The 26894-nt window shown below is 33.3% G+C and overlaps 2 protein-coding genes and 1 non-coding gene across 3 annotated transcripts; 1 reads left to right on the plus strand and 2 right to left on the minus strand.

Moving 5' to 3' along the window:
* Positions 1 to 712: 712 nt before the first annotated feature.
* LOC108466812 (linamarin synthase 2-like) lies at positions 713 to 2324 on the minus strand. Its single transcript, XM_053025289.1, is given in 4 exon segments — positions 713 to 869; positions 872 to 1738; positions 1818 to 2012; positions 2015 to 2324. Coding segments are annotated over 4 exon segments (1431 nt in total). The 3' UTR covers positions 713 to 810.
* Positions 2325 to 5234: 2910 nt separating this feature from the next.
* Positions 5235 to 5775, plus strand: LOC108463855 (histone H4). The gene has a single exon (XM_017763824.2). It carries the CDS (start codon positions 5318 to 5320, stop codon positions 5627 to 5629), a length of 312 nt encoding a protein of 103 aa, XP_017619313.1. The 5' UTR covers positions 5235 to 5317; the 3' UTR covers positions 5630 to 5775.
* A 13451-nt stretch (positions 5776 to 19226) lies between these two features.
* LOC128289584 (small nucleolar RNA R71) lies at positions 19227 to 19333 on the minus strand. The gene has a single exon (XR_008279229.1). It is a non-coding gene; the product is annotated as a small nucleolar RNA R71 (small nucleolar RNA).
* Positions 19334 to 26894: the final 7561 nt, after the last annotated feature.

Here is a 26894-nt window from a genome sequence, read left to right on the forward strand (position 1 = left end):
TAGATCACTTACAATTTAATCCCTGTAAAGTTAAATCTGGTCCAAATCTGAAAGTACTGAGTTGCCCTTGTTGAGATGGCGTGGTAACTAACACCCTGGCATTGGCCTATCAAGCTAGTAGGATCAGCCTACGTTGATTCCAACACTACTTCATCTATTCGGCTTCACAATTCGATTCTCTAGTCCAAATTCCTCACTTTAAATATCATTTTATCCTATATGCAAACACTTACTAAAGTAAAAGCTAAATAAAATACTTTAAGATAAGCCTAAACAATAAAAAATATAAATTATGCAAAAATGTGGAATACAAAATTAACTAAACTGCTATGAAAACATGCAAAATAACTCAAGAAACAAATTAAATGCAAGATAAAATGATACATGCATGGAATAAAATTTATTAAATTTCATTTATTGAAATTGTCAATTTTTCAAGTTTGAAAAAATCGGTGGACTTGTGATGACTTTTTAGATGGGATTCAAGTGTTTCTGGGTTGATATGTTTTCATAGTATTCGAAGATCTATCTCTTAGCTTCGCAATACACTTTGAATCACTTGATTTTGAATTCAGGAGCTCAAGTTATAACCGTTCTAATAAATACTGCGCGAGCATAATTTTTGAATAAAATTATTACGAAATTATAAGTTCTGATCTTTTAATTTAAATTTAAATCATACAAGATTTAATTTTTAAGTTTAATTCTTATTATATATATGAGCCCAAAATAGTAAAAATACAGAAGCAGACACATTGAATGATCCCCATTCATTATTCAAGTAATTCCAGTAGACAATAGTATTTCCAGTTAACCATGTTTTAGAGCTTCCTTAACAAATCTATCAAAATTACAGTAAGATAATCCCAAACATCGGTGGCTTCTTCTGCTTTCTTCTTCCACTCCAATGCCTTCTCTTTCATTTTCTTTCCTTCTTCTCCTTCCATCATTTCCTTGACCAAAAACTCAATGTTCTCTCGCTTCACATCATGTTCCACTTCCATGCCAATGCCCCAATGAGTGCAAGCATACCGACAATTGGTTTGCTGGTCAGCAAAAAATGGCCAACAAATTAAAGGGACACCTCCAGATATGGCTTCCAAGGTAGAATTCCACCCACAATGTGTCAAAAAAACTCCAACTGAAGGATGGGAAAGAACCTCACATTGATTGCACCAGCTTGTTATCAGCCCTCTATCCTTAATCTCCTCGAGAAATTCTTCATGCAGAATTGCAGAATCACCCATCACGATATCTGATCTAACGATCCATAAAAACGGGTGCTTAGAATTAGCTAGCCCCCATGCAAATTCTTTCAGATGCTTCTCCGACATGACAGTCACGCTTCCATAGTTCACGTACACAACTGAACTGGGTTCCCTTTTGTTAAGCCATTCAATGCAGCTTGTATCTTCTTTCCATAGGCTTGAGTTTATTGACTTGGATGGGCCGTCAGGCATGTGCCTGGCAAGCAATTGAAGTGGTCCTATTGTATAAATTCCAGGGAATTTAGCAGCGATTGCTTTTAATACTTCATGTTCGAATTCATCGAATGTGTTGAAGATAATTGCTGGAGCTTTTAGGCAATTTTGTGCTTCGGAGCCCATGAAGTCAAACATAATATCATTTGGATTGTTGGCTCTAATAAAGCTGGGGAGATCTCTGAGTTGAATGTTGCTCATTCCAGGCACCCAATCAATAGGTTTATCAAGAGTTCCATCACTGAGAAAAGTTTCATCTGACGCCACAAAGTGTCAAATTTCAGTTCTTTTTTACGCAATTTTCATAGCTATAAAGTCGAAATAAGAAGCACTTACTCTGGAATGGAATAATTCCTCGTTTAAGCAGTTCACTGAATTGAAGATATCCCATGAAACTACAGGCCGAGGCAGTCCAAAACTGAACTTCTGGTATGCCAAATACTGGAGCAGCTTTAATAGCAAAGCTCATAACTCCATCAGAGACTATGCAAGTAACAGAGGGCAGATGGGAGGAGGAGTTTAACTTAGTAGTAGCTCTAAAAACGGCGCCAAGCAATTCTTTCGTGTCGAATCACATAGAGCTCGAACATCCTGCGTCGCATCACGGTCGGACGATGACAGCCCATCCGGAATCGTTTCGAACCGGAAATCAGGCAGACCCTTAACGAAGTTTGCCCCTTTGGACCTGATCAAACGCCTATGGTTGAACTCAGTGTTAACAAAGGTTATGAAGAAGCCTCTAGAGTGTAAGAGCTTAGCCAGTTGCATCATGGGGCTAACATGACCTTGTGATGGATATGGAATGCATACAACGTGGGGTTTACTGGTTTCAACTGAAGCCATCTTAGGAAAGCAATAACAAAGTTGGAAATTTAAGGTCTTTGCTGGGAAATGCTTTTCTTGCTAGGAACATTCAATATAGACAAGGGAAAATGTTCTTGCGTAATCCAAAACAGAGGTAAATGCCGACTCTTATTTAGTTAATTAATTTGGGAATGTTCTTACTGACATGCGGCTTCAAATTTTGCCTACTATATGATCTCACCTATATTCGTTTGATATAATCTTTTATACATACTTGGCTCTCTCTTATTGTGGGAAGATTCCGGCCACCTTTAAACATTAAAAAACAAAATAAAAAAGCAAACTATTATCACTATTATATTATTTGAGATTTAAGATATGGTCTTGCATCGCCCTAATTTGATTTTTCTAATAAATATATATTATATAAACGAGAAATTATTATTTTACTTTTTAATAGTTATATACATAAAAGGTTGAAAAATATATGGCTATATTTTATGATTTAATTCTCTCTCTCTCTATATATATATATTTATCATTTCATTAGCATTGTATTTAAAAGTAAAATGATAGTTATATATACATTAGAATAGGAAATGTTGAGGTGAGGCGAGTAATTATTTGAACTGTTTTACATCCACCTTCTAAAAATTAACATCTCGCCCCATTTTTATAGTCCAAGAATAAATTCATTCCATTTGAAGCGAGACGATTCAAGATTCATTAGACATTCCAAATTTTGTCATCCTTAAATTAGATAATGACATTTTTTTTTAAATAAGGTAAACTATCGACATAGTAACTTTTGTTTGCATTAAATTATATTTTAGTCACTTACGTTATTGTTTTGTTATAAAATGGTCACTCTATGTTAAAATATGTTACCTCCCAAATGGCAGTCCGATGTGACAATTAATTAAAATAGGTTTTAAATGCCAACAAAAATTAAATAAATTAAATTAATTAAATTTTCTAAATTAATTAAAGGAAAATGTTAAATTGGTTTCTTGAAAGAATCAAAACCAATATACCACATTAATCCTTCAACTGAAAAAAAAAAAAAGAACTCTTGGTCTCCTTTTTCTTTTAGTTTTCGTTTCCATTTTGACTAAAAAGCCAATCATTTTCATAGTTTTATTTGTTGAATTGAAATAGTGGAAATCAAATTGAGTGCTCCATCAATCGGTTGGATCTTTTATTCAAAATGAAAGAATAAATGATCGATTCAATGGAGAGTCCAAGTATAGGTTACAATAAGTAATGAGTTTTTTTGTTTTTTATCAAAATTTTGGGTTCAAATATTATGGTTTTTTTCTTTTGCAAAAAGGTGATTCATCTTTTCATGTTTTTCTGTATATGTGACAAACAAAAAAGACATGTTTCATTTTTGTTTGTTTATGTATTGTAGGCAACCATAATAGCAAGCAAGTATAAAGGTTGGTGTGTCCATTTCTTCTTCTTCTTCTTCTTCTTTTCTATCGTTTTGCTTTTCTCTTCTCCGATAGTAATAAAAAAAACCCCAACTGTTCATTCTTTTTAAATGGGAGAAAATTGAGTTTTAGAACAAAATTTTGTTTTCTATTTTCATAAATAAAATTTAAATTTTCTCATATCAGCTGAACATCCACATTGGCATTTAAAACCCATTTTAACTATCATGTTGGATTGCCGTTTAGGAGGTAACACATCTTAACGGCAAAGTGACCATTTCGTAACAAAACGATAACGTAAGTGACTAAAGTGTAATATATTAAACATAAGTAACTAATAAGTAACTAAAAAGTAACTTAAAGTAAACAAAAATAACTATTTCAATAGTTTACCCTTTAAAATATTTATAAAATAATTTGCTTGCTTGCATTATAATCTGATTCACTAGAGGAGCATAAAATTATATATCATTCCGCATTAGATATATATATATATATATATATATATATATATATATATAAGGTTATTAAGTTTTTAATTTTAATGCGATATGTGATAAAGAAATAAAGTATTTGTAGAGCTCTTTTATTTTTTAATATAATTTTTAATTATATTTTGCAACTTATATTTTCACAATAAATATTTTTAATTTGTTTATACTCGATAATTTAACTTACAATTTTTAATCATATTTTCTTTCATTTAATTTAAATTGTTTTATTTTTATTATCTTATTGTTAAATCATATGCACTGGTAAAAATAACTTTTATTACTAGTCAAACTTTTTCTATTTGTCTCTACTTTGAAGTTAAGATATAAAGTTGGAAGTTTCAAACAATAAATTTATACATATTTTATTATTTATATTTCCTCTAAATATTTTTAGCACATAAAATTTATTAATTATATATTTTCTTGATATTTAAAATTTAACCTATCAACAATATATAGGTTTAATGACAAAAATATTATATTATAAGTATGAGAAATTATATTTGATATCATGTTACTTTATTTTCTTCTCTCAATCAAAAAAAATATTAACCCGAGGCACGCATTAAAAATTAATATATATATTTACATTAGCACTATTGTAAAAAAATATTATATATATAAATATGTTTTAATTATATATCTAAAATTATATTTATACTTAAATATAAATTTTATAATTATTAATTAATTCTTTTATATATTTTTAATATTTATTTTATTATTTATATTTAAAATTCGTGATTACCCTCCTAACAATAAAAAAAATAATTCAAAATGATTGAAATAATTCAAAATGATTGAAGCCTAATCCACGGTTCAAAATCGCGCAAACACACGCACAACACACCATGAATCGATTCACTAACCATTAGATAAACGAACACTCCTCTTACATTTCCAGCCAATAATATCAAAAGCTATGGATCACCAATATCCACCGTCAGATACCGTTCAAATCCAACAGTTCATATTCTTTTCCTCTATCCATAACAAAAAAAAAAAAAAAAACCTCTATTTAAACCCCGCTCCACATCCCTCGCTTTCCAGCATTCAAAAAATTCCCAGTTTTCTGTGAAAAAAGAGTCTCTTCGATTCTTCAAAAATGTCGGGCCGTGGAAAAGGAGGCAAGGGATTGGGAAAGGGAGGAGCTAAGAGGCATCGTAAGGTTCTCCGAGATAACATTCAGGGCATCACCAAGCCGGCGATTCGGAGATTAGCTCGTAGAGGCGGCGTGAAGAGGATTAGTGGTTTGATCTACGAGGAAACTCGTGGTGTTCTCAAGATCTTCCTTGAAAACGTTATACGCGATGCCGTCACCTATACGGAGCACGCTAGGCGTAAGACTGTTACCGCTATGGATGTCGTTTATGCTCTCAAGAGACAAGGAAGGACTCTTTACGGTTTCGGCGGTTGATTTTGGATTTTAGGGTTTCTTTTTTGTGTAAATCTTTTTTGTAACAGTTTCTTGTAGGCTTTTTTTCTTGGATTTTCTCTTTAGTTTAATGTATTTTTGTTTCGAATTTCGATGAATTTCTCTGAAGATCTCGTTTCAAAAGCTAATTTGGTTTTGATTTTTGAATCTCAGTTCTAAAATATTTAGGGTTCGCCTGAAATTATAGGTATAATCGCTGCTCTGCGTTTTGGTTTCTTGCTGAATCTGTCAAGGCTCGTTAAATGTTATATAAATCTTGAAAAATATGGAAAATAAATCAACAATCGATTATTAGCCTTTTCCCACAAAAAAATATTTGAAGAATTGAACTGTAAATCAAGTCAGCAATTGAGCTTGCCTTAATAGTTGTAGTTTCTCCCAAAAGCAGACAGAATGGCGTATCTTGGTTGGTAAATCTGGTAGAGAACAGGTTTTAGGTCTTTCGTTTGTTTCTTATTTTTACGTGCAGTTTCTTATTTTTACGTGCAGTCATTTTTCGAAGAGTCATGGGTTTGTATGCTGTAACATTAAAAATAATAGTGGTGGTGAAATTAGTTGATAAAGTAATATTGTAATCTGGGAGAAAAAGTAAATTAGATGTGGGTGAAAAAGCTTAAATCCAAGAGTGAAGACCCTTAAAATAGCCTATTTGAAGACATTATAATTTTTGGGTAAAATACATTAAGATGACTATATTATTAATAAATTTATATTTTAATTATTTTTTATTTGTATTGTTTGTATAAATTTTTTAATTTTTATAATTTAATATTTTATATAAAATAATTTTAAATATCATTAATTTATGGATTAAAATATAAATAACTTTTCTTTTAAATGATTTAAAAAGTAAGCGAAAGTGGAATTTGTTGGTAAAACATATTATGATCTTTTATCTTTCAAATGATTGATTTGAAAGAGAAGGAATAAATTTAAAGTGTTGAAGATGCATGTTTATAAATGTTTTTATTAGATAATTATTCTAGATAATTTAAGAGATAAATTCAAATTTTATGAGTATTTCAAGCCTATCAAAATACTGGAGGGATTCTTGCATTAGCCTAGAAATAAGTTGTTGGTTGACTTCTTCATTAGCTATTTAGAGTGTATTTGGACACTTTGTTTAGAGGCTTTTTATGGAAAGATGTTAGAATGTAAAGTGGGATATTTTGGGATAATGATATGCAACAATTTGGGTTTGATTTTGAGGTTACAATTATTTATTGGGAGAGTGATATGCAACAATTTGTATCAGAGGAATTGTTGAAGAAAATTATTTTCTAAGTGAGGCTCCACAAATAGGGGTGAGCAAAATCCAATTCGATTTAAAAAATTTGATAAAAAATTTAAATTTTGAATTAAATAATTCGAATTATTTGAGTTAATCAAGTTATTCTGATTAACTCGAATAAAAAAATTAAGTTTTTGGTTTAACTCGAATATGAATTACACAATTCGAGTTATCCAAAAATCCGAATAAGAAAAGACAAAACTACGTTATTTTGATAAATGTTTACTTTTTTAAAAGTTAAAATTCAAAATAATTAAGTTAAAAGGTAAAACTACGTCGTTTTGATAAATGTTTACTCGTTAAGTTAAAAGGTAAAATCATTATATTGTTCATATAGTTAAATAATCTTTTAATTCGTCTACTAGTTAAATAATCAGTCCATCTAAACGCAACATTAAGTATAAATAATAGGATTCATTAACTCGAATCGATTTGACTCGAAATTTTTTGACTCGATCTGATTCAATTTGAAAAAAATTCAAATTGAGTTCGGTTTCTAAAATAAGATTTGACAACTCAACTAACTCTAAAATTTTTCTCTTGATTCAACTTGACTCGATCGAATACTCACCCCTATCCGTAGACTTAAGATTGATGAATTTGAATTGAGTTAACAAATATCGTGTGTTGATTTTCTCCCTTTGACTTAGCAAACTCTTTGGTTCTAGCTTGTATTTCAACATCATTAGAACAATAAAGTTGGAACAAGTGCAAGTCAAAAACATTTCTAACGAGACTTATTGACAATACTTTAGAATAGCATATTTTTATGTATTAATTACATTTATTTTGAGTATGATCCTACTAATTTGAGCTATTTATGGTTTTTAATCTTGTAGGGACTAAATTAAAGGCAAAAGGAAATTTGGGGGAAAAAACCTTAATTTAAAGATAAAAAGGGCCAACATGCGAATAGGAAATAAGTGGTGCCAGAAATGTAAAGTGTAGCACCCCAAACCCGGCCCAGAAGTTATGGCCGGATCCGGCATGCCACATCAAAAATGTTAAAAAAAATTTTCATTCTAAGTCCAGAAAATCGTACTTGATGTTCAAAAGATTAATTCATTAAGGGTTAAAGTGAATGGAAGCTGTGCACCAGGTAGGAAACCGGAAAAGAGGTGGTGAGTCCATCAGACTACTTAAGTACCAAGCTCCTTGGATCCAATCCTAGACATGCATACCGCCATTGCCACACCTTAACGTCATGGATATTTCTAGGAAACCGATTTGATTAAGTCATTTTAGGAAAAGTGATTAATTTTGGAAAATACTTTCATTCGGAAGCTTTGCTTGTTGTCGTGTTATTTTGAAATCAATTGTTGTTTTTTTGAAAACGCGCCTAAAGCTATCCAATTTCAACAGTTAAAATAAGTAATACCTATCTTAGTAATACATATTAAAACCATCAAAAATAATTAAGCGGCCTTATTACATTTAAAACCCAAAACTTCAAACGTAAATAAAAGGATGTCCAGTTCACGGAAGAAAATCAAACTTTGAGCGGGTGGCCACTCAAATTCCCTCACGACTCTAAGCCCACTATGGTTGGGGATTTCTGCGTGGATGAAAATAAAAGGGGTGAGTTTGGGGAAACTCGATGTAAGGAAAACCCATTCAAAGTCCAAGTCACTCAAGCCCATTGGCCTAAGCCCATTCAGTAATAAATGGTACTGGGCGAGCCCTTTTCAGATTACAATAAACGGGCCTTAGCCCTTATTCAGATAACAATATGGCCCATAGGCCCATTTCAAAATACATGCAACATCAAAACATATGCAAGCCCATTTGGGAGACTACTCAACCCACCAACCACTACACTCCACCGTACCAGCCATACACTTCATGTGGGAATAGCTCAACCCACCCAAATTTAACACTCCACGATTGCTAACCTTTGCTCGCTTATCATAAATTGAGGCAAAGCCTCCAAGACGTGGACAAGCCACTTTCAAGACTTCCTCCGTCAATATCCCAATCCATGCATCGATAATAACAACATGGCATGCAAGAAAATAACAACAGATCAAACATGCATTTAGGTCCATTTAACCCTAGGGTATTTCGTAATTTATCTAGTAGGGGTAAAACTGTAAATTTTTCACTTTTAAAGGTATTTCAGTAATTTATCTATTTTAGGGTTTTTCATACATATTTCTACTTTTCACGTACTAACAGAATCACGTACCGAGGGTTCTTACCAAATTGGGCCTGTTGGCCCATCATTCCAATTTTGGCCCATTAAGCCCAAAAATATCGAGGGCACAGAAATCATGCACTTTGCAGTCCAAATTTTGCAGTTTACCAAAAACATTAATTGATTTACCTCACGAGCATTCGCACACTCGCAAATCTACAAAATACCTGTTTTCGACATTTCGGCTTTTCGACTTTTGCCAATCCAGACTAAGAAAGAGGGTGTTAGTTACACACCTGTTTGCGACGATATGCTGACGAGATCCACACACGAACCGCCTACAATTGGATTACTAACACGTTAATCTAACTATTCAAATACAAACTACGTATTAACCCCTTACAATATTCAGCCAACCACACCTACAGATCATAGTAAGCTTATAAGAAATCAATAAACAACTCATTAACAAATTTTTGTCAATGTTTACCACATAATCATAATTTCACTGCAAGCTGTCTTCCTGAGCAACAGTCACTAAATTATTTATAACTGGAGCTACGAAACTCCAAATCAAGTGCCGTTAATTTTCCCTAAAAATAGACTCATATATCTTCTATCCATAAAATTTTCAGAATTTTTGGTATGGCCAATCAATACCAGATTTTTCTCAAAGTTTCCCATGTTTCACTGTTTGACTAATCTGACCACTCTTCATTACGAATCAAATTTCTCATTGTACAGAATTCAAAATATGTTCTTGTTTATTTCATTAGAAACTATACTCAATAAGCTTTAATTACATAATTTATTCAGCTTCTAATTCATCTCCCACAATTTATGGTGATTTTCCAAAGTCACGTTACTGCTGCTGTCCCAAGCAGATTTATTACCAAATCACTCTTTCACACCTAACTTGCATGCTTGTTATTTAAACATGTATATCACCAATCAATCATCACATATCTATGATTTTACTTAAGTATAATCTCCATTTCATCAGTTTAAAGCACAACATGTTAGCTGATTTTTCCCTTTAACATCTAAGGCATATGCATGCTCATTTGTTTGGCTCAACTTCACCTATCTTCCATTTTTCATCAAAAGAACATGAAACAACAACCATTTCCTTCATTTTAATTCATGACCAAATGCTCACAACACAACTAAAAATCAAAATATACTTCAAGAGTTAAGGTAGAATCAAGAAGAACTCATGAACCTCAAAATAGAAGCAAGGTACCAAGAACTTACCTTCAATTTTCCTCCTCCTAATGACCGAATACTCAAGAGCTTTCTCCTCTCCTTTCTCTTCTCTAACTTTCAGCTATGATGAACAAAGATGGACAAAACTTTGTTCTTTTCATCCCTTTTTCTTTTAATAAAACTTCATATTTCATCCATTTAATTCTTTAATGCAAAAGACATGAAATTCTTATCATGAAACATTTACCTAACCCATTATCATGAAACATTTACCTAACCTATTATCATGAAACATTTACCTAACCTATTATCATGGAACATTTACCTAACCTATTATCATGAAACATTTACCTAACCCATTATCATGGAACATTTACCTAACCTATTATCAATTTGTATCAATTTGTACCATAAATTATGGATATCAAGTGTACATTTTGTCTACAACAACATGATAGCTGGCCACTTCATGTAAAATGGAGGTTTGTCATGCAAATCCTCCTATTTTGCATTCTTATTTATTTGGCCACTTCAATTTAGCCTATAGCATTTTCAAACATTTTCACATAGGTCCTATTTCATAATTTCACCCCCTTTTTCTTATGGAACAAAAATTAACTAAAATTATCAGGTTCTATCTTAAGTTTGGGCTTTCTAGAGGCCCACTAACATAATTAAACCTATGCCAACATTCACAGAATTCCCAAAAATTGGGGCGTTACATAAAGTATGAGAGACTTGAAGGCAAAAGTGCAAAGAAGAGATTTTATAAACACAAGACTCTATTTAAATTTTAATTATATTAGGGTAATTGTTAAAGATTATTATTTAGATTTAGTTTTAGCTTTTATCTTTAATTATCTTTAATTATTTGTATTTATCTTTTAGAATTTAATTAGGAATAGACTAGATTTCCTAGTACTATAAATAGGGGATGAAGTGACACAAATTTGACTAATATTTTTCTGTAAACACTACTTCTCCCAAAAAGCTTAGCCTTGTTTCCTTTCATATTATTCAATAAAAATTCCATTATCATTACATTTATTTCTTTTTCCCCAAAAATTATGAGCCACTAAACTTATCTAGCCAAAGGTTGTCAAAATTTTCCAAAAAGGGTTCATGAGGTTTAGAATCCGCGCTTAGCCTTCTCAACGAGTATTCATCGTTTTTCTGCACTACGGAACTTACGCTTCCGTCCATGTCCTTTCAAAAGTGATCTTTTCATCTTGTGCAAAGGTGACCACTTTGTATGTTTTGGGAAGGTTGCACAGTCAGTTCCTTAGCTTACTGCGTCAGTGGTTGTCGAGCCCAAGAGACAAAATGGCATGGTATTCGCCATTGAGAAGTGATGATCTAGTGTAAGACGGTCCCACAAAAGCGACGGTTGACTAGAGTCAGGTTCTTCTAATCGTAAGTTTAAAATATAAGTGGAGTTGGTGGTTGTAGGCATCCTCTTCCACTATAACTAGCTTATTCTACTCGAGAAGGATCACCTAAGAAAGATTTTCTTGGACGAAAATACGAAACCAAAGAAAGAGGCACAAAGATGATTGAACCCAAATATGGAAGATGTGGTGAAAAAGGAGAATTTTTAAGCCCATACGAACGAAAGAACTCAGCTGGAACAGCCCCAATGGGAATCAAGCTAGCGACGTTGAACAAGCGCTTGTTGGGAGTGTAACAACCCGTTTTTGGGTCAGATCGGAACAGTGGTTTCGGGACCACAAATCTGAAGTAAAAAAATATTTATTTTATTATTTTAATAAGGTTTACAGTATGATATAATGTTCGTGTGAAAATTTTTTAAAGAAATTTTACCGTTTGAATGGTTAATTCGGTAAAAAGGACTAAATCACGTAAAGCGTAAAAGTTGAATTCTATAAGTTAAAGGTATTAAATGGTTATGGAATTAAATAGAGAAGGTCCTTATGTAGTAAATAGCCCATTTATGAGATAGTGGAGGTTAGTGGAGTGGCATTTGGTGTATTTAGTAATATTTTTAAAGGGTAAAAAAGTAAATAGGTAATTAAAGTTAATAATAAATAAAATAAAAGCCAAAACCATGTTATATTTCTTCATCTTCAACCGAATATAAAGAAAAGAAACAGCCATGGTTGTGTTTTAGGGTTTGGCATCTTCATGGCTCAATTTGTAAGTGTTTTGAGCTCGATTTTTTGATGATTTTTATATTTTTGTGATCGTTGCTTCGTGTTCTAGCTAGCCCGTATCTTAATTTCTGAATTTTTTGATGAATTTGTGAGTTTCCATTGATGATAGCTTGATGTTTTTGAGTGTTGATGATGGAAAATAAATCATTGTTGTTAGATTAACAAGTTTTATAAAGTGATTTTGAGTAAAAATGTCAATTTTGGACCAAATTATATAATGTGGAAATTCAGTGGTTAAAATGTGAAATAAATTGAAAATATGGGCTGATAGTAATATATGGAAAATTCGGATAGCTTGGGTTTGTGTTTAATTTCATGAAATTGTGATTTTAAGTGATAAGGACTAAATTGCAAAAATGTGAAATAATAGGGGTAAAAATGTAATTTTGACAAAATATGTAATTTGTGTTAAATTGAATGAAATGTTGATTAAATAAGTAAAATTTGATATTATATAGATTGAGATAATCGAGAATTGGATCTAGAACGGGGGAAAAATAAAACTACTGGACTAATTGATCCGTTCCATCGTTTTAATGATAGAGGTAAGTTTGTATGTAATAAGCATTGTTAAATTTATGCTTTTAATTCTTTGATATTATATAAATTGTATATACATGACTATTGTTATGTTTAACGACATATCGGCTGAAAAAAAATGGCACTTAGTGTGCGGTTCGAAATAGCTTCGGCTAAATGTGGCACTTAGTGTGCGATTGGAGATAGCTTCGGCTGTATATGCATATGGCACTTAGTGTGCAACACATTAAGAATGGCAGTTGGTGTGTGAGATATTGAGTATAACACTTAGTGTGCGAGACATCGAAGATGCAACGGCATTACGTGTATGTATGAAATGGTAAGGATCGGTACATGTATGTACATGAGTTATGATGCATCTTTGTAACGAAGTAAATAAGTAAGTCATGTTTATGAGAATGATTTTGTGACGTCCTTGTGATTATGGCTCCATGCTTATGTTGTATAAATATGTATTTATACCATGATGGTTGAAATGATTGGTGAAGGTGTGATGAGCTTAGTTATAATCATTTTTGTACTAAAACTGTTTTGGACAGTAGTTGTAGCAAACTTTGAAAATTCACAAAAAATTGTGAAAATAAATTTAGAGGATGAATAAAATATTAAATTATATCTTATTGAGTCAATTTTAACATAGAAGAAACAGTGTACACAAAAGAATTTCAGATTATGAGATATTTGAATTTCTGTGAGACAGGGTCAGAATGATCTTAGAATCCCCTATTTTGATTTTGGAAAATTATTAAAAATTGTAAAAAAATAATTAGGGGTTATAGTTTATATTATTAGAATATTTGATGAGTCTATTTTCTAAAGAAACAAACGAGAACATCATTCAAATCCCGTATGAGGATATAATTAATTTTTCGTGAAGAGAGGTCAAAACTGTTGCACAGTGAAAAAGGGGTAACTTTGAAGAATAAAATGTTATTATTAGCTAAACCAAAAATTATGTAAATTTTATGATAAGAAGATACGTGAGTCTAGTTTCAGATAAAATTAATGGATCTTAATTTGGAGCTCCATATCTCCAAAAATAAATAATTTAGCGACTATGACTTGAGTAGATAGCTTGATTGGAATTTGAACAAATAGTGGAATAATATGCAATTATAATTGTGATACCTTGAGAACATGTTGTAAGAGTTTGACAAAATCATATTACTAAATTGCTTATTATTTTCATATAAACTTACTAAGCTTTATAGCTTACCCCCTTCCTTTTCATCTCTTATAGGTGTATATAGCTAGCTCGGGTTGGAGATCGCCGGAGATTCAATCACACTATCAAGCTATCATTTGGGGTATAAGTATTCAAATACTTAAGTCTATAGCATGTATAGGGGCTCTATCTTTGTAATTATGTCAATGCTAATGTGGCCAAATATGTTGGCCTATAATGGTTATAGTATAATTTATATATAGCCATGAACGATGGCTTATGCTAATCATATGATTATTCATGTGTATTTGCCAATGTTTTATGGTGTGATCATGTTGTTTGATATGGATGAATGTGTGCTTACGACTTAAGTACTCGATGATTGATTTTGGCATAATTGGCATATGGATAGATTATAGCATAAGTGTGAAATGTGAAAAATATATTAATGATAATCTCGGTATGAAAGTTGTTATGATTAATCTTGATAAAGTATGATGCCTTGTGTATGCGTTAGTTGTAATGAGAATGTCATGCATAAGCCATATTTACGATTATTAAGTGTTCATTTATGCCATGTTGGATGCCATTGAGATATGTGAGTGTGCATGTGTTGTGAGGGTGGCAAAATGGCTTGGAAAATAGCCTAGCATTTGTCCACACGGGTAGACACACGGGTGTGTATTTTGGCCTGTGCCCCTACTTTGGTGATGACGTCATAAATAGAGAGTTACACGGGCTGAGGACATAGGCGTGTCTCAAGCCACACTAGCGTCTGTGACCACATGGCCTACCCACACGGGCGTGTGACCCTGTTTCATGATGAAATTTTCTAAGTTTTCCCAAAAGTTTTCAAAGTTTCCAGTTTAGTCCCGAATCATCTTCGATGCGTGTTTAGGGCCTCATAAGCCCGTTTAAGGGACATTATAAATATGTATGAATGTTTTTGATTTGAATGAAATTTTATGGCCCGATTTTATTTGATTGTGTATGTTTAAGTCCGGTAATGCCTCGTATCTTGTCCCGGCCTCGGACATGGGTAAGGGGTGTTACAGGGAGACAACCCAATTTTATTTTATTTCATTTTTAATTAATATTTATATTTTTTATTTTCTTATTTTCTTGCATGTTAATAAAATTTATCTCTCTTCTTATATCCAGGAGAATCGAGGAATCGAAAAAATTAAATTTGGAAACAGGTGAAGACAGTAATGAAAACAACATGAGGAGTGTTCTAAACCTTTTCTTTTCATCATATTTATTAATATTATTTTTCACATCGAGGAAAATGTGTTTTAAGTAGAGGGAGGCATTCCTCATTATTTCTATCATTTTATCTACTGTTTTTACTGTTGTGTTACTGTTGCTACTGTCTTATGCTCGTTTCTGCCCATATTTATTTTTTTTAAGAATATTCTGCCCTTTTTCATGCCCAAAATTTTAACCAGGAATTGCCCACTGTTTGACTTGCGAGCATGATTCTTGTCTACTAAGTTAATTGTGATTTTGCTAGTTTGATTTCATCTCCACTGTTTTATTTCTATTAGGCTAAAATAATTATAATTAATAGAGTTAACTCTATCTTACTTATAGTGAAATTGATTAAGTCTAAATGCAAAGAGGACACTTAATATAATTGCATGCTAAAATTATGTTCATGATTGTTAGGTGGTTGATGAAACTTATTTTTGACACTTGATTGTTTTTCCTAATCCTCCAAAATTAAAATTTCGTTTAATGATAATAACAAATTTTGATGTCTCTGTGGTTATGAGTGCAGCTTAAAAACGTGACTGGCTGAATAATAGGGGTAGGGTGCTCGTGTTGTCATCCTACTTCACGTCAAAAGGTTGTGTGACGTGTTTGGTAAAACTCCGGTAACCAGAATTAAACAAAAAATTTTTAAGAATGTGTTGGGCTGAAAATCGGGGTGAGGTGCTTGGTTGTCATCTCTCTTCGCATCAAAATGTTCAATATATTCTTAAGATAAATATAATAAATTAGGAGTATGTTGGGCTGAGTAACCAGGGTGAGGTGCTTGGCAGTCATCTCTCTTCGCGTTAAAAGGTTCAATATATTATTAAGCAAAAAAAAAAAGAAGAAAAAAAGAAAAAAAAAGATTTATTAATAATAAAATTGCATTTGGAGACTAAAGGTGGAAAAAAATAGGGTGTCTTGGTAAGTTTAGTAAATTACCTAATTTTCATGAAATAATTAAAGTCAATTTTGATTTTTGTGCGTATTAATTGGAATACCTTTTCAGTTTTACTTAAAGCAAGCTAAGGGTTCTCTTTATTTCTCATATACATTATGGCTACTTCTTACAAAACTTTGGAGTGATATTTCTTTCATGGGAAAATTTTAAATTTCACGGTGGATAGAAACCATACTTGAGGGCAAGTATGGGCTAAATAAGGGGGAATTTGATAATACTCTAGAATGACATATTTTTATGTATTAATTACATATTTATTTTGAGTATGATCCTACTAATTTGAGCTATTTATGATTTTTTATCTTGTAGGGACTATATTGAAGGCAAAAGAAAATTTGGAGGTAAAAAGCGTGAATTTAAAGATAAAATGGGCCAGCATACGAAGTAGGAAAGAAGTGATGCCAGAAATGCAAAATATGGGAGAATTGAGGGCAAAAGTGCAAAGAAGAGATTATATAAACACAAGACTCTATTTAAATTTTAATTATATTAAGATTATTATTTAGATTTAGTTTTATCTTTTATCTTTAAATATCTTTAATTATTTGTATTTATCTTTTAGAATTTAATTAGGAATAGACTAGGTTTCCTAGTACTATAAATAGGGGATGGAGTGATGCAAATTTGACTAATCTTTTTCTGTAAACACTCCCTCTCCCAAAAACTTAGCCTTATTTCCTTTCATATTATTCAATAAAAATTCCATTATCATTACATTTATTTCTTTTTCCCCAAAAATCATGAGCCACTAAACTTATCTAGCCAATGGTTGTCGAAATTCCCCAAAAAGGGTTCATGAGGCTTAGGGATAAACTGTAATATATATATATTTTTACCCCATGCTTGGCATATTTATGGATGATTTTTCCTTGGTTTCATTGAATTTGATGCTTCTAATCCTTTAATTTCATGTTTTATGCTTAGGAGAGCTTAGGATAACAAAAAGAGCAAGAAACGGGCAAAAAACGGACAAATTGGGCCTAATAGTGTTTCACACGGCCTAGGCACTTCTACACGAGTAATCCACACGGCCGTGTGTTACACACGGGCAGGCCACACGCCCGTGTGTTATGGCCGTGTCGATACTAAACCAAGTCAAAATTGCACACGGCCTGAGCACCTTTACACAGGTGTGGCACACGGCCGTGTCCTTGTTGAGCCCAAGTCTAATTCTACTCGAAAAATGCTAATTTTAGGCTATTTTGGGTATTCCAAAGTCTATAAAAACACCCTAGAAGAGGATTGAAGGGGAGGCGGAGAACAGAAGGCATAAAATACTCGAAGATAGCCATCGGAATTAGTTCGGGAGCAGGATCTACAGCAAGATTAAAGATTTCCATCCTATTTCCTAGATGTTCTTTGTGTTTCTTTATGTTTTGTTGTTTTCCAATTTTTGAGATGTTTTCCATTATTATGAACTAAACTCCCTAAATACCTAGGAGAGATGAAACCTAAGACGAATCTTATTACTCTTTGATTTATATGATAAATACTTGTTCTTACTTTTAATTGTGAGATTAACCCTTGTTTTAATATTCTAGGATATTAATTCAGGTTTTTGATGTGCTTATTCAGTGGAGCAAAAGTCCCTATTTAAGAGTAGATCATTCATAATTAATCAGAGTTGCATGCAATCCTAGAGATAGGACGACATAAATCTGCCGGATTAGAGTCAAATCTAATAATGGAATCCATAGATCGAATTAATGCGACAATAAGGGTTTTAATTAAAAAAAATTTCAATTAATCAACCTAGAGTCAGTTGTTTTTAGTCTCGAGAGAGATATTAACATAAATCAAGGATTTCTACGGATTAAGTCAAGTGAATAAAGCGTCTAACTCAAAGGTAATAAGTGAAGTCTAGGTGGATTCTTCCTTGGGTATTGTCTTCTCTATCGGTTTTCTAAAAAGTATTTTTCAACTTTAATCTCTGTCGCAATCTTAGTTAATTAGATAATTAGTTTTAGATAAAACATTCTCTTAATTTTTAGACTAGATAATAAAAAGATAGTAATCACTAGTACTTTTAGTCCTCGTGGATACGATATTTCCGGTCTCACCATAACTATACTACTGTTTGATAGGTGCGCTTTTCTTATGTCGAATTTTGTTAGTTAGTTTCACGACAGTCAAGTTTTTGGTGCCGTTGCTAGGGACTAAGATATTAAGAACACTTAATTTTTATTATTTTAGCCATTTTTATTTTATTGCAATTTAATTTTGTTTTTATTTACTAATTTTTTTCTTTACTATCGGTAGGTTTTTGACGGTTTATGACTAGACTAGAAGAAACTCGTCAGGACCTTTGCTTTTTGACAGTGAAATCGAAAGAACAGCTCGAAGAAACTGAAGAGAAATAAGGTGATCCTTACAATACATAGAGGAAGGGCACGAAGACGACACCAATAACATTAAGGAGATGGCTGAAAATAGAAATAATCCGTTACCTCCTGTGGTTGCTGCAAATCCAGTAGATCAGAATCCTGCTCCTAGTACTATGTATGATTATGCTAAACCTACTTTAATAGGAACTGAATTGAGTATAGTTAGACCTGCTATTGCTGCAAATAATTTTGAACTGAAACCTAATACGATTCAAATGATATAATAGTTTGTTCATTTTGATGGTTTGCAGGACAAAGATCCAAACACTCATTTAGCAAATTTTTTGGAATTCTGCGACATTTTTAAGATCAATGGCATTTCTGACGATACCATTCGCCTTCGGTTGTTTCCATTCTCATTGAGGAACAAAGCTAAATAGTGGTTAAACTCGTTACCACGAGGGTCAATCACTACTTGCGAACAAATGACATAAAATTTTTTACTAAAATATTTTTCTCCGGCTAAAACGGCTAAACTAAGGAATGATATTTCTTCTTTTGTGTAGATGGATTTAGAAACACTCTACGATGCATGGGAGAGATACAAGGATCTATTGAGAAGATGCCCTCGCCATGGGTTACCCCTTTGGCTACAAGTTCAAACTTTCCACAATAGTTTGAATCCCTCGACTAGACAGATGATTGACGCAGCTGCTGGTGGGACTATTAATAATAAGACACCTGAAGAGGCTTATGAGTTTATAGAAGAGATGTCACTAAATAATTATCAGTGACAAGTTATGAGGACAAATCTAACAAAAGCTACTGACATTTTTAATGTCAATTCAGTTACTATGCTCTCTAATCAGGTAGAACTTTTGAATAGGAAAATTGATGGTTTACTTGGTTCTACACAGGTACATCCAGTAATGCAGTGTGATGTAAGTGGAGGTGGAACGAGCAATTTATAATACCCATCTTATGGCCCTCACATGGAGAATGAGCAAATGAATTATATGAGTAATAATCCTCGAGCTCAAAAAAATCCTTATAGTAACACTTATAATGCAGGTTGGAAGAACCATCCCAATTTCTCGCAGGGTAGTCAAGGGAATCAAAGACCATAACATCCTCCAGGTTTTCAACAACCACCTTACCAACAAGAGAAGAAATTGAACCTTGAAGAGATGCTTACGAAATTCATCTCGGTGTCAGAAACTCATTTTCAGAATACCAAAATAACTCTTAAAAATCAACAAGCGTCAATTCAAGGGCTCGAAACTCAAATAGGACAGCTTGCTAAGTTGATTTCTGAACCACCACAAGGTAACTTGCCAAGTAACACTAAAACTAACCCAAGAGAGCAGCTTCATGCAATTACTGTTCAAGATGAAGAAGAGTTAGTTGAACTTGAACCAGAACCGAGGCAAGGACTTGTGATAAGTAATGGTAAGGATGAGATGAATCATGGTATAGAGAAGCCGATAAGCAAAGAATATAAACCTCATGTACCATACCCTAAGGCGACAAGGAAAAACCACATGGACGAACAATTCGAAAAATTCCTTAAATTATTAAAAGAGTTGCACATTAACTTACCATTTATTGAAGCTCTTTAGCAGATGCCAAACGCAGTGAAATTTTTAAAGGAGCTCTTGGCTAATAAACAAAAGTTAAATGATGCGTCGCATGTGGAATTAAACACAGTTTGCTCAGCAATTCTACAGAATAAGCTACCCAACAAATTGAAAGATCCAGGGAGTTTTACTATCCCTTGTTTAATTGGTAGTTTAAATATTACCAATGCATTGGCTGATCTAGGCACGAGCATTAATGTCATGCCTTATAAAATATTTAAACAACTCGATTTTGGAAAACCCAAGCAAACTAGGATGAGCATTCAATTAGCAGATAAAACGATTAGATTTCCTAGGGGTATTATTGAAGATGTGCTGGTCAAAATTGATAAATTTATATTCTCAATTGACTTTGTTGTTCTAGACAAGGGCGAGGATAGTGACGTAACTTTAATTTTAGGAAGGCTCTTTTTAGCCACTGCTAGAACTATCATCGATGTTGGTACATGTGAATTGATACTTCGTGTGGGTGACGACACGATTAAACTTCAAGCTCGTGATTTTGCTAAAATATCTAGTAATTGAGATGATTGTTTAAGTTCGGTTAATTTGAATAATGTTGCAACTCAAAATTATTTTCAGGAAAACCTTAGGAAGAACGTGATGAAACCGCATTCTAGTCCATGCAATAAAAACAAAATAACTCATGAAGAACGGAGGCTTCAGCTCGATGAACTAGACGAATGGCGACTACATGTGAAGGAGAAACTAAAAGCACACGATGAATCAAAACGGCACCACGATAGGCGTAACCAATTTCAGGTCGGGGACAAAGTATTGTTAGATGAAAAAGACCCTTGAATTGCTACTTCAGAGCTTAATGCAAACGGAGCGAATCTTTTTACGGTACTGAATATTTTCCCATACAGTACAGTCGAGGTAAATCATTCTCAATTCGGTACTTTTAAGGTAAATATTACTCGACTTAGATTTTATGTGGATGATAGAATTGATAGTGAGAAAGAGGAGTCTCGACTCCGTGATCTGCCATGACCATGTGAATGAGAGGTAAGTCGAGCTTAGACTCTAAATAAACGCTTCTCGGGAGGCAACCTGAGTACTAACCCCACTAAATAACTTAATTTGTTTTCCCTTTTTTTTATAATCTAACTGCAGGTGTTTTCAGCACACACGGCCAAGCACACGAGCGTGCACGGGAAGCAAACACGGGTGTGGCCCTGCCTGTGCTAAAACAGGACAAACATTTTTCCCAATACAGGATGACACACGGGCTGTGATAAATAGCCATGGCTGTGCGACACGACCATCTGCACCACACGACTAAGGGACATGGGTTTGTCCTAGACTGTGGTAAAACTGCACTTTAATTCCCCATAGAATCAGTAGTGGCACGGCATGGGTTAAATCACCACGGATGTGCGAGGCAGCCGTGGAAGGAACATGGGCATGAACATGGGCGTGGTCGAGACCGTGTGGGAACCTGATTCAATATCAAAACGTTCAAACAAGTCAAAATAGAACACGAGCTTATACCATGGCCGTGCTTAAAGGCCGTGTGCAATCCTGATTAATTGACACGAGCGTGTTGGATTAAACACGGGAGTGGGAGAAACGAAAGGAGCACCATAGGGCCGTACGACATGGTCGAGACACACGGGCGTGCTCGCAGGCCGTGTGCGATACTGACTTAAAACATCAACCTATAAGCATAAGCCATAAGCACGGACGTGTAGAACCTAATACGGGCGTGGGAGAAGCGAACGAACGTGCACACGGCCTGGGCACACGGGTGTGGCTACCGAACTGTGTGCAACATGACTATTATTTCACGAAAAACACAGGCTAGGAACGCACCACACGGGGGTGTGCCACGGCCGTGTGGCCCAAAACGGGGCTTACACAACCATGGCCCCCAATTTAAACCCCCTAACCTTAATTTCCCCCTTTCCTATTTAAACCCCTCCTAACACTATTCATTATCTTCTCCACTATTCATCTCCACTCTAGCCACCACTCTTCGACAAACTTCCGGCGACCAACACTCCACTTTTCTTTCCTTTATTTCTTTCGCTCCTCTTTTTTTCCCATCTTTTGCCAACCCCATAACCCTTTTTTTTTCTTTTTCCCTCACGCAAACCTCAACCGCTGCTCCTCCCTTGTCCCCTATTCTGACCACCCCTTGCCGCCATTTACCACCTAGCCGCCGGCGTCGGTTCACCATCTTTCCCCCATTTTTCTATTATTTGCGAATAGTTATTTTATTTTCTATGTTCTTTTTTTATTCTTTCCATTTTTCATTGTTATTATAATTAATTTTTTTAGTTTTAGATTCAATGTTATATTTCTTTGGTTATACCTGTTTTTTCTTATTAGGTGCAGTGGGTCATCTTGATAGTTTAAATTTCTCTTATTATGACCACTTAGATCCATATGCTCTTAAGTTGACTTCACATATTGTCAAATTTTTGTTTCCGCATGTTTGATTGATGGTGCATATAGGACTAAAATTCCATCTTGCGTTTTCTAAGTTTTTTTTGTCTTTGATTAAGTGTCACTTATGTCGAATCCATTCATATTACAATGTTTGAAATGTTCAATTTGGATTGTTTGAAACTTTAATGTTCTTTTAGTTAAGCTCTTAATGTATGATTACTTGTGAATTATTTCGAACATTATTGATGAGAATTATAAGTTGAGAAGAATTTATTTTAATTGTGAGTTGAGAATTTTGCTCGAGGACAAACAAATGCTTAAGTGTGGGGATATTTGATAAACCGTAATATGTACATATTTTTATCCCATGCTTGGTATATTTATGGATGATTTTTCCTTGGTTCCATTGAATTTGATGCTCCTAATCCTTTAATTTCATGTTTTATACTCAGGAGAGCTTAGGATAGCAAAAAAGAGTAAGAAACGGGCCAAAAAATGGACAAATTGGGCCTAATTCAGTGTTTCACACGGCCTAGGCACTTTCACACAGGTAATCCACACACCCGTGCATTACACACGGGCAGGCCACATGCCCGTGTGTCATGGCCATGTTGATACTAAACCAAGTCAAAATTGCATACGGCCTGAGCACCTTTATACAGGCGTGGCACACGGCTGTGTCCTTGTCGAGCCCAAGTCTAATTCTACTCAGAAAAGGCTAATTTTGGGCTATTTTAGGCATTCAAAAGTCTATAAAAACACCCTAGAAGAGGATTGAAGAAAGGCGGAGAGAAAAAGGCAGAAAATACTCGAAGACAGTCATCGGAATCAATTCAGGAGCAAGATCTACAGCAAGATTGAAGATTTCCATCCTATTTCCTAGAAGTTCTTTGGGTTTCTTTATGTTTTTTTGTTTTCCAATTTTTGAGATGTTTTCCATTATCATGAACTAAACTCACTAAATACCTAGGGTAGATGAAACATAAGACGAATCTTATTACTCTTTGATTTATATGATAAGTACTTGTTCTTACTCTTAATTTTGAGATTAACCCTTGTTTTAATATTCTGGGATATTAATTCAGGTTTTTGATGTGCTTATTCAGTGGAGCAAAAGTCCCTATTTAAAAGTAGATCATTCATAATTAAGCGAAGTTGCATGCAATCCTAGAGATAGGACGACATAAATCTGCCGGATCAGAGTCAAATCTAATAATGGAATCCATAGATTGAATTAATGCTACAATAGGGGTTTTAATTAAAAAGAGATTTTAATTAATCAACCTAGAGTCAGTTGTTTTTAGTCTCGAGAGAGATATTAACATAAATCAAGGATTTCTATGGATTAAGTCAAGTGAATAAAGCGTCTAACTCAAAGGTAATAAGTGAAGTCTAGGTGGATTCTTCCTTGGGTATTGTCTTCTCTATCGGTTTTCTAAAAAGTATTTTTCAACTTTAATCTCTGTCGCAATCTTAGTTAATTAGATAATTAGTTTTAGATAAAACATTCTCTTAATTTTTAGGCTAGATAACAAAAGGATAGTAATTACTAGTACTTTTAGTCCTCGTGGATACGATATTTCCGGTCTCACCATAACTATACTACTGTTCGATAGGTGCGCTTGCCTTAAGTCAAATTTTATTAGTTAGTTTCACGACCATCACTTAGAATCTACGCTTAGCCTTCTCAACGAGTATTCCTCGCTTCTCCGCACTACAGGATTGATGCTTCCGTCTATATCCCTTCAAAGGTGATCTTTTCATCTTGTGCAAAGGCGACTGCTTTGTATGTTTTGGGAAGGTTGCAAAGTCGGTTCGTTAGCTTATTACATCAGTGGTTGTCGAGCCCAAAAGACAAAATAGCATGGCATTCGCCATTGAGAAGTGATGATCTAGTGTAAGACAGTCCCACAAAAATGACGGTTGGCTAGAGTCAGGTTCCTCTAATCGTAAGTTTAAAATCTATGTGGAGTTGGTGATCATAGGCATCCTCTTCCACTATAACTAGCTTATTCTGTTCGAGAAGGATCACCTAAAAGCCGATGATAGAACCCAAGGTGGATCGAGACAACCGGAGGCTGGAATCTCTCCATAAAAAATCTCTCTCTTACTCAACTTTGTCTTTCATTACAATTTTAATTTTAATTTTCATAATTTCAATTCAATTAAACTTTAAATTCTTTTTATTTTTTTTCAGGTATGTAAGTTTTCTTGGGTACGAATCTGTTCAGAATTTTGAGGAACCGGAACTTGTGCAAATCCAGTCTTTGAGGATTTGACCCTACTTCCCTTATACTATTTGTAACAGCCCAATTTCAGTGAAATAAAAATAGTGATTTCGGGACCACAAATCCGAGTCCAAAAAATAAAATTTTTTAAATTTCATAAAATGATAGATATTATGATAGGAATATTGCATGAAAATTTTTATTGAAAAATTTTATCAATTATGTGTCTAATTGCAAAAAGGACTAAATTGAATAAAATGTCAAAGTTGAATTCTAGTAGTTATAAGCATTAAATAGCTATAGAATAAAAAGTGAGAAGTCCTTATATGGCAATTAGACCATTGATGGAAAACATGTAGATATTTTTAATGAGTCATCGATGGAAAAATTGAAAAAGGTTAAGGACTAAAATGGAAATTAAATTAAATAATATGTGATAAATGATTAAATAAGAATTAAAACTCATTTTATATCATCTTCTTCTTCAGAAAATATATGGAAACCCTAAGAGAGAGAAAGGAAACTTTTCAAGCTTGAATTGGTAAGTTTTATGTCCCGTTTTTAGTAATTTTTATATTTTTGAGATCGGGAAAGCTTAATTTCTTTATTTGGGTGATTAAATTGAAAGAAAACCAAAGTTTAGAAAATTACCCATGGATGAATATGTTGTAAATTGAAAGTTTTTGATAGAAAATGAAAGATTATTGATAGATAAACCATTTTTACAAAGTGATTTTTAGTGAAAACATGTGTAGGGACTAAATTGCAAAGTAGTGAAATTCTTGGAAAAATTCTAAAATTTATGAAATACATGTGCTGTAAAGTTATATTGGAATTTTGAATAAGCTTAGAATAAGGAGTAAATTTCATGAATTTCAATTTCCGAGCCTAGGGACGAAATTGGAATTAATTAGAAGTTTAGGGGCAAAATGGTACTTTTTCCTAAAATGTGAAATGGGCTTGATTGAATGTAAAAATCATAAAATTGATGATTAAATTTATTTATATAGATCTGGAAGTGTCTAACAAAGAAAACGATCAAGGAAAGAAAAAGTTTCGGAGTAGTAGATACGATCAATTGTCAAGGTAAGTTCATATAACTAAATTAAGCATGTAAATGTGTTGAATTGATTGTTAAACTATGTGCATCATGCCTTGTTTTCGGTAAGTACATGTAATGAACAATTATTGATTTGTGACTTATATAAATGATGAAATGGTGCATGAATCCGTTTGAATATTGATTTCCGATTGGACTGGTAATATGAGATCTTGCATATGTTGCAATAAAGGTTAGCCCTAAAGGATAATCTTTTGATCTCATTATGAAAAGGAAATGTATCCCGAAAGGGTAATACTTAAAAAGGACTTATGTACCCAAATGGTACAACTTGAAAAGGCTATGTACACTTTGTATGTACATTTGGAAATGTTAGGTATACTTTGTGTATACCATATGAAAAGGGAAGGTATACTTTCTGTATACTATATGAAAAGGAAAGGTATACTTTGTGTATACCATATGAAAAGGGAAGGTATATTTTGTGTATACCATATGAAAAGGAAATGTATATTTTGTGTATACCATATGAAAAGGAAATGTATACTTTGTGTATACCATATGAAAAGGAAAGGTATACTTTGTGTGTACCACTTGGAAATGAATGACAACTAAAAAAGGAAAGGTCCATCGGAAATTCAATAATTCAGCGGTAATGACATACATATTGGTATAAAGAGAAATGGCATGATGAGCTCATCTATGCATTTTAGTATTTTTGGAAACTAATCAATTGGTTGAATGATTGTATATAGGTTTTATTTGCTAATTGACTAAGTTAATGGACATATTATTTAATGTGTGAATTACTTAATGAACATGAATAGTAAGTGTATTTTGGTTATATGAACTTACTAAGCATTAATGCTTACTAGGTTTATT

The sequence above is a fragment of the Gossypium arboreum genome, chromosome 2, assembly GCF_025698485.1.
Source record: "Gossypium arboreum isolate Shixiya-1 chromosome 2, ASM2569848v2, whole genome shotgun sequence".
Classification (NCBI taxonomy): Eukaryota; Viridiplantae; Streptophyta; class Magnoliopsida; order Malvales; family Malvaceae; genus Gossypium; species Gossypium arboreum.

Excerpts from the sequence above, each read along its gene's own strand:
- LOC108463855 (XM_017763824.2), top strand. The coding sequence starts at position 5,318 with ATGTCGGGCCGTGGAAAAGGAGGCAAGGGATTGGGAAAGGGAGGAGCT.